This window comes from Balaenoptera physalus (genome assembly GCF_965194825.1).
Source record: "Balaenoptera physalus genome assembly, chromosome: 1".
Classification (NCBI taxonomy): domain Eukaryota; kingdom Metazoa; phylum Chordata; class Mammalia; order Artiodactyla; family Balaenopteridae; genus Balaenoptera; species Balaenoptera physalus.
Genome location: NC_138882.1, coordinates 177,516,542 through 177,525,641, shown reverse-complemented (window position 1 = coordinate 177,525,641; position 9,100 = coordinate 177,516,542). Strand labels below are relative to the sequence as shown.

General features: G+C 48.1%; 1 protein-coding gene and 1 pseudogene across 2 annotated transcripts in view; both read right to left on the bottom strand.

Moving 5' to 3' along the window:
• Positions 1-78: 78 nt before the first annotated feature.
• LOC309642840 (isopentenyl-diphosphate Delta-isomerase 1 pseudogene) lies at positions 79-4,062 on the bottom strand (annotated as a pseudogene). Its single transcript has one exon. The product of its transcript is annotated as an isopentenyl-diphosphate Delta-isomerase 1 pseudogene (transcript).
• IFNLR1 (interferon lambda receptor 1) overlaps positions 4,000-9,100 on the bottom strand; it is a 24,723-nt gene continuing 19,622 nt past the window's right edge. Inside the window, exon 7 of the mRNA XM_082424849.1 lies at positions 4,000-9,008. Within this exon, the coding sequence (XP_082280975.1) occupies positions 8,223-9,008 (786 nt within the window). The 3' untranslated portion in view covers positions 4,000-8,222. The remainder of the gene's footprint in view (positions 9,009-9,100) is intronic.

The window sequence follows — 9,100 nt, the reverse complement described above, 5'->3', positions numbered from 1 at the left end:
AGCCCATTTTTGTGTAGCTACCCCTAAACAGGAAAACCAGGGTGGGTAGTAAGAGGACATATTAAGGAGGCAAATTTCTTTTCTTTTTTTTTTTTAAAGATTTTTTGATGTGGACCATTTTTAAAGTCTTTATTGAATTTGTTACAATACTGGTTCTGTTTTATGATTTGGTTTTTTGGCCACGAGGCATGTGGGATCCTAACCCCCCGACCGAGGATCAAACCTGCACCCCCTGCATTGGAAGGTGAAGTCTTAACCACTTGACAGCCAGGGAAGTCCCGCAAATTTCTTTTGATTTAAGGAAATAGCTCTCCCTGCGAAGGCGTGGCTGCCTTTAGGATGGGCTGCTCTTGGTTGCGGGGCGTATTCATTGAGAAACTGTGACCAATGGTAGATGTTCCCTAGGTAACCGCATAACCTCATTTATCATAAATGTCTCCTTAGAAGTTTGAGTTGGGGGTAGTTTCTGAGGCCAAATTCCAAGGATGGGGGAAGTAAGGCATTGCAACCTGCAGTTTAGGCTTTGAGGCTGGATTAGAGCTATTTAGAGGAGGCATATCCCATGAAAGGGCCTGGAACTCAAAGATGGGATTTGGAGTGGGGGATTCTGAGCCCCTGTTGGAATCTGGCTTCCACGACATCCATTTAGTGTCCAGAGAAGCCAAGGCTTGGAGTGGGGTGGGATATGTCGAGCAACACCCAAGAATGGATGGGACTCACCCTGGAGGGACCGGCTCCTGGAGAGGGGCCTCCCACCCCTTGCTGATGGTTTTTCCCACCAGGACAGTGTACTCTGAGGCATTCTTGCCTTGGGATCCCCACCTTCTTCTCCTAACCCACTTAAAGAGGCAGTAAGGGGAAAAACAGACTGTTGATAATGTATAAATTGCAGTCACACGCCTGCATCCTATATCATCATAAGCCAAGGGGTGGGGTACCCTGGGCTGGAACAGGTCCTGGCGCCAACCAGTATCTCTTGAGTAATTGATTCATGGAACTGACTCACTCATTTAGATAGAGTATAACTTCTAGTGTTTTTTTTAACCCCCTCAAACTCCCATCGCTTTAGCCTAATTTTGTGCACACAGGAATGCGTCTCCCACTTCTGCCCCCTCCCTCACCATTTCACTCACTGGGCAGCACTGATACCCCCTGGGAGCAGACGCTGGGTTGAGGGAGGACAGTCATCCACATGTGACAGGATTTGGGATCTGGGGTAGAATCTAATGCAAGATCTCTGGCTGCTTTATATGTAAGTCAGCCACAGCCAGCCCCTTACTGACTCCAATTCATATACCAATCCACTCATTCATTCCTTCGTTCACTTATTTAATATCAAGTTTCCACCCTGTGCCAGATGCTGGTACCGGGAAGAAAACAGTCCCTTCCCTAAAGGAGTTCTCAGGATGTAACATCCATTACCCCAACGCTGCCCATTCTCAGCGGCCCTGAGCACTGTTCTTTTAAGAACCTGTGCAATTGGCAGCCCTGCCATCCCACCACTGTCCCGAAGCTGGCAGCATACAGGCAAAGAGGAGCTCAGAAGGTGAGGTGGGCAGGATGGAGGCCCTTGGGGATCACCTGGAGAGGAAGTTCTGCCCTGGTTTCTGGAAAGGACCTACTGCACACCCATTCAAGGGGGCAGATGCCCCAACCTGACTACAAGCTGCAATATGCATGAAATGTGAACTGGCAAGGATACTTGGTCATGCGTAATAGAAGGCTCTGGAAGTTGGCTTAAAACTAGGATGCAGGGAAGCCGAGGACAGGGCTGCAGCTGGGCCTCAGGAATGGACTGGATTCAGTCCATTTCTCGTCCTGGAAGCTCATGTGGAGGTCCCATTCTCGTCTTTGTACCCTGAGCTTTCCTGTTCTTTGGAGTGGGAAATAGTGTCAGAGCAGGTTGGAACTTACTTGTTCCAGGCCAAGCCAGCCAGGAAGACATCTGAATGCCAGGGAAAGGGACTTGTTGCATCAGCTCATCTTGGGTCTAGAGCCTGCCCTGGCATTAGTAAATGAAGACAATCTGCAAGCACAGTTCTGGGCAGGGTGAAAATTAACAGAAACCTCATTTTTTTTTTTTTTTTGTGGTAATGTAGTTTTGTTTTTATTTTTCAATAAAGTTACTATTAGCTACACAGTCTTGCCTGAAATTAACTGTTCAGGGTTAACAAATGGATTTTTCTATTGAATTTATAAAACATTTAGCTTTGTTAAGAAACAAATTTTTATCTTTTTCTTCATTACTTACTAATACACAGCATTCAAAGATAATAAAGCTGTCTTAAGATTTCAAATCTGAGAAGTCTATGGCAAGAGTTTAAAGAAGTACATTAGTCAAAGTGTACTTTAAATATGAATACACACATATTCCATAACCCAAATGTATTTAACATGAACGTTAGCCTTTCTTTTTGATAATGTTCCCCCTACAACACGGCCTGACTCAGCAGAACGGTGGTTCTCAACTGCGGGTGACGCTGTCCTCGAGGAGACATTTGGCATCTGGTGTCACTGGGGCTGCCATGGGGGGAGGGGTGCCAACAGCAATTTTTTATGTAGAACCTGGGGATGTTGCTAAATCCTACAACACAAAGGATGAGCCCCCCAAAAGAAATATCCAACCCAAACATCAGCAGTGCCAAGGTTAAAATACCCTGTTGTAGAGTATGACCCAACTGACCCAAGTTCCATTTTACAAATAGCCTGTCTGTTCCCAGTAACTCTGAAAACCACAGACTTTGCTAATCAGCAACGATTACTTAAATGACTTAACCTAGCCAATGTCATTACCAAAAACAATGTTTGACTTTAAGTATCAAAATACTTCCAGAATGATTAAAACACAAAATTAACAATGACAGAAATCAGGATATATACCATTTAATTCCCTTGAATCTGGTCTATATTAATCTCAATCTGAAAAGTTAATTTGAACTGTTTTGAAGTAGATAAGCAAATAGTTGCCATTGCATATTTTTCTGGACTATGATAAAAATTTAAAGATACGTCAAGCACCTGGCAAACAGCAAAGTGCTCTACAAGTCTTCTGAAAATGTTTATCACAATATATAAAAAAAATGAAGAACTTCACTTATTTGTTCAAATTTGTCATAACCATGTGTTTAGATAGGTTAAATTAAGTTTATTTGCTCTTTTTATAATAATCTCATAAATATTTTTAACAAATTGCAGTTAACATATATGGGTTGTATGACACAAATCAAGAATTCTCTTCCACACAAATTCTGGTTGTAAAGTATCAATATTTCCAATGAGAGTTCTAATGGGGAACCGGGTTTTTTAAAAATTCATCTTAAGTTTACTAAGTAGAGAAATTCTTTAGTACTTTAGTAATCATTCATCTCCACATCTACATTCTGTGTATTTTCTCATGGTCAACAAACTGATTCAAATGATTTAAGTTGTCCCACCACCTAAAGAGAAAAGTCTCGGCAATAATTTGAAACCACGGAGTTATCTTAATTTCACCATGGGCTGCCTTTTCCAGAAGTTCTTCTAGTTCTTCCTTTGATACGTAACAATAGCTTTTAATCTCATTGGGATCTGGATTCAAGGTCACGTTCTTCTTCACAAACAAAATGTAATCAATTTCATGTTCTCCCCAGATACCATCAGATTGAGCCTTGTAATGAATTCGTGTTAGATAATTAATTTCTTCTGGAAGAACCTCTTCCATGGGAATTCCCAACTCGGCCTTTAAACGCCTCTGTGCTGCTCGCCTTACTCCAATTGCATTGTTTTCTTCAAGCTCTAGTGGATTATTTAAGGGATGACTACAGCAAGTATTCGTAAAACAACCTGGAAAGGTAATTTTAGCGTCTGATCTCTGCTGAAGCAGGAGCTTATTTTCAATGTTGAATAAGAAAACACTAAAAGCTCGATGCAATAATCCTCTCTCGATGTTCTCGTTCAGATGGCAGTTCTTCTTGGTCTCCGCCCCGATCCTCCGGTCGTTCTCGTCGATGAGGATGCACATCTCCGCCAAGAGCTGCACTTGCCGCTCGTCCAGCTCGTCAGTGCTCACCTCGGGCATCGCGGCCCAGCCTGCGCGCCGACCCGGGGACCTCAGAAGACGACCAGCCGGAGGACGATACTCAGAAACCTCATTTAAGATGGAGTTGGGAGGACTGAAGGGAGAACTCTCAAGCTCTACTCTCGCTGTCAATTGCAGACTCAACAGAAAGCGACATACCTTTGCATCTCCAACAGGAAGAGGGTTACTATTTTACTACCCAGCAGGAGGAGGAATTTCTCTTTGCCTGGCAACAGCCTAGCCAATAAGAGACTGTTGTAACTCAGCCAATGAAAAGCACTACACTTCGAACTCCCAGTTTCCTCCAATAGACTCTGTGTTTATAATGGCCCCTCCCAACTAACCTCTTTTCCCCTATAAAGGAACATTCCTCTCCGTGTTCTCTGGACTTGCGTGTGGTTCACCATAGATTGCATGTCCCAAATTGCAATTCTTTGCCGTTCCTGCATAAACCCGTTTTGCTGGTAAAATAACAGGCTGTTTTATTTTTTTTAGGTCTTCAGCTGTTACCTTGTGGGAGAATTGGTGGGACCTGGGAGACCCTCCCCAGTAGAGATCTACTGGAATGAGTTTGGGTTGCAAGGCCGCCACATAGGATTTTCTGTATCCTTCCATGGACCATTGTTGCAATAGGGTGAGCTGCCAGGGTGGTAGGTACAGCTCTGGCTTCATTGTAGCACCCTTCTCATGTACTCAGCTAGATGGATTCCAACTGCAAGTCCCTGCAGCTCCCTGGGAGGGAGTGGCTCTCTACACAGGACTGATGGGAGGTGGTGGACAAACCTCTCAGCTCCTGTCCCTGGCAGGGGAACAAATCTGGAGGGTCCAACACTGAACTCCCAAAGCTCCCTAGGAGGACTGAATCCTAGTTGCCCAGAGCCATGACCTGTTTGATTATGCATCTGGACTGGTTGCCTCCCCTCCCTCTCTTCCCACTCCCCTATTGATGCTTTCTGGAATCGCTGCACTGCTTTATACCCCCCAGTCCTCGCCTCTGGGTCTGCTGCTGGGCCCCCAACCCAACACCCTGTAGTCTCAACAGCGAGAAGGAGGTGAGGAACCTTTGAGAAATAAGAGCACATGCTCTTCCATTCGATTTTGCCTTTTTCTCTAAAAATAGAGCTCTTTATTTATAGAGCTCTTTATTTAAAACAGCTTAGGGTAGGCCCCAACAAACATTAGGAAATTATCTAAATATGACATAAACATAAAATAAAATTAGATGTCTAAATATGACATAAACATAAAATTAGATGTCTAAATATGACATAAACATAAAATAAAATTAGATGTCTAAATATGACATAAACATAAAATAAAATTAGAAATAACTACAAATATCTTAGAACAATATATAATCTCCTCACTACCCTAAAGAATGCGAATGTTGCTTTCACCCAGGCATCACCCGCTCTGCCCCTGACATCTTTCATGCATGGCCCTGGAGTTTCCACTATGCAGTTCCTGGCTGCTGGGGACGTGAAAGGGCTTTGTAAACAGTTCAGTGCTGAGCACACCTGACAAATGATAATATTGAATAGCATGCTCTTTCCTAAAGCTGCCCACAGTTTTTTGTTTATGACTTAATGACCATAAAGGAGCTGGAGTTTAGAATTAATAGAAAGCTCAGCCTCTGTCAGAAATTAAACTTTGAAAAAATGCTTAAAAAACACACGAGGTTGCAGAACAGAGATAAAGCGGTTCCTTCACACAAGCCTAAGACAATAGTGAGGATAGCTTTTAGTTATTTGGAATTTACTTCCACGAAGCAGCTCGGCTGGTTCCAGAAAGGACGCTGGGCTTGGTCTGGGTATTTTCCTGGGAACTGGCCCTGAGCCCCAGCCTTCCCCAGCTCCATGGTTCCAGTTTGTTCTTCCTCTTCTGTGCTCAATCATGGATGTAGACAAGCCTCATTGCAGGGAAACCCCTGCATTAATGCATGTATGTGTGTGAGTCCCAGGAGTGGTGAAGGTCTCCTGCCAGCCTCGTGCCCCTTGGAAACCCTTGCCGAGACCTCGGTACTGTTTACATGGCCAAGGGAACAGGAGTTGGCCCAGCTGGCCAGAGACCGACAATCTCACCCTCAGAGACGTACACAGTAAGTCAACATTTTAGCTTCCTCGTTTGAAACAAAAGACAGGTGTTCAATTTAAAAAGGGGTTTGCGGGCTTCCCTGGTGGCGCAGTGGTTGAGAATCTGCCTGCCAATGCAGGGGACGCGGGTTCGAGCCCTGGTCTGGGAAGATCCCACATGCCGCGGAGCTACTAGGCCCATGAGCCACAGCTACTGAGCCTGCACGTCCGGAGCCTGTGCTCCGCAACAAGAGAGGCCGCGACAGTGAGAGGCCTGCGCACCGCGGTGAAGAGTGGCCCCCACTTGCCGCAGCTAGAGGAAGCCCTCGCACAGAAACTTAGACCCAACACAGCCAAAAATAAAATAAATAAATTTAAAAAATAAAAATAAAAATAAAATAAAAAGGGGTTTGCTAACGTTTTCTTTAGCAGTTGAAACTCCTAAGCACAATCTTACGTAGAGGGCCACTGGAGAAAATCAGGGCCCAGGGAGGCTGCTCTGGTTGCACTGGGGTGATCCTACAGCCCACGGCTCCCCCTGAGATTAAGACGCCTCCCGTGAAGCCCAAGGCCTTTTGGAAACACAGTTTGAGAACCCCTGGACCAGATGCCCTCGAGAAGCTTTTCCAGATCTTTCATTAATGTCCTACCCTCGCGTTGGCTTCAAAACAGCACAGCCCGGTGGATAAAATGCTTATGAAGATGCTTTTTACACAAATGGAGGAACTTAAGTCCTGGCAGGTGAAATGGCAGAGCCAAGGATTGTTCTGACCCCTGTGGTCCCTGCAGGGCCACAAAACTGACCAAACCTTGGTCTAACGAGTGAAGACTCAGCTCTGCTCATCCACATACTGGTGGGTGTAGGTTAATAAAGCTGTTGTTTGAGAACATCCATCACTACCCTCCGGTAAGGACAGTCACCTGTTTCCAGAAGACAGTGGTTTCTCAAAACTGGAAGAGGAAATGGGATGTCTTTACAACCACAATGGTCACCTAAAGGGTCTGAAGTGCTAAGACGGCGATCACAGGCCCAGGGGTCCGACTCCCTGCTGGGTTGCTACCCCCACCACCAATGAATCAGACCCCCTAGAAGGTGGGCCATTTGGTATTTTCTTCGCTGGGAAAAGGGAGAGGGACCCTTGGCTGGGCTCCAGCTTCTGAGAGCTCAGTTTCCTGACCAGGAGGCAGGGGTCAGCGAGAGCAGGAGGCAGGAGAAAGACTAGAGGTGAGAACTCCAGTCACTCTGAATTTAGGGTCACAGGTGGGAGACGCCCAGCGGTCCCCTCAGAGTCTGGGTGGATGGAGAATCCTACCAGCCACCACGTGGTGAGTGCCAATGGTGCGGCAGGCATCACACGCCTCTGTCGGAACCCTCACCGTGCCCCAGGTGGGAGCTGTAGAAAGGAGACTCGGGTACAGAGAAGGAAGGTATCTCCCCTAAGGCCACACAACTGGGAAATGGCAGAGCTGGGATTTGGACCCAGGCCTCTTTGATAATGGCAACTGTGCAATGCATGACTCAGAGACTGGGATTTGAAGGACCATGCCCTTCCTCTTCCTCTCCAACACCCTCAGCCAGCTGGATTTTTCTTCACTGGGGCCCACCCTAGGGGACTCATAAATCAGGATGCCGAGCCTCGGGGAGGAGGGAGCCCAGCGGGTGCTGGAGAAAGGCATGAGTCCTGCTACACTTGGTGTGCCTCCAGATTTCTTCCCTCCCCAAATCCAGATGGGCCCTTGTGCTGTCAGCCTTCAATGTCCCCTGTGACCTGACCTCGCCTCTTCCATGTTGTGCAGGGATGACTTTTCCAACTGGCCTGTCACCCCAGGGACAGTGGGGTGGTCTGACACCCAACCAACCTCTGGCCTCCGCCCATCCCTGTCTCCACCCCTCTTGGCCCTCGGCCCAAAGCTGGCAGGTCACAGGATGGGGTGGCTTCTGACTGCTCAACCTGGCAGACACCTCTAGCTGGGTTTCCCGAGGTGCTGTAAGAACCCTCTGCTGCCCCAGCGACGGTGCTCCCAGGATTTCAAGTCTTGGTGGCATGCTGGGTCCCCAGAGAGCTCAGCAGCACCAGACTGGGAGGGACGGCTCACCTGGCCAAGTAGTGCCCCAGTGTCCTACCTCTGACCTCAATCCCCTGGAGGCTCTCAGCCCCGCAGCTGCCGCCACCGCTGTACTCGCTTTCTGATTCCCTCCCACCCTCTTCTTCCTCCTCCTCCTCCTCTTCCTCTTCCTCGGGGCTGCTGTCCCAGCAGAAGGTCAGTGTCTGAAGAGAAACTGGGGGCTCCCTGGGGACCAGAGGCAGCGCTGGCGATGCTAAGCCCCAGCTGACCCAGGGGGAGGGGTTGTCTTTCAGGGGCTCTTCCAGGGAACTCGAGTCCTCGGAGAATTCGGGTGGTGGGAGAGGCTTCTGGAGCTCCTTCCCACCCGGTGCTCGGCCTGGCCTCTTCTTGGCCAAGTAGCCAGAAGATCCAGCCTCGTCCCAGGGGGAGGAGCCTGCAGTGCTGGCCCAGCTTCTGTCTGAAGAATCGCAAGCAGAGGAGCCTTCGACCTGGACCAGAGGAGCCCAGGGCCCTCCTGCCTCAGCATGCCCCGGGCTCTGGGCTTCCTGCCCCAGGAAGCGGGGCAGCTCAGTGTAGGGCTGGAAGCCGACACCTTCGTCCGTGTCCTCCTCATCTGTGTTCTCCTTCTCGTGCTTCTCCCCCTCAGCGCTGTCCTTCTCGGATCCCGCCTGGACGGTGGCTGGGGCCCTGACTCTAGGGGTCAGCCTGACCCGTCTGGTCAGCTCCTTTTGGGGACAGAGGATCAAGACATGCAGGCACTCTGGGCCACTGGGTTGAAAGGTTGCCCCGGGGTGTCTGTGTCCAGAGAGGTCCTGATTTGGGGAAAGGGGAGAAGAACAGAAAATTCAGCCTTTCCAGAAGAGTGACTGTTCTAATTTGGGTTCCCCTGGAAATAGACTCTGAG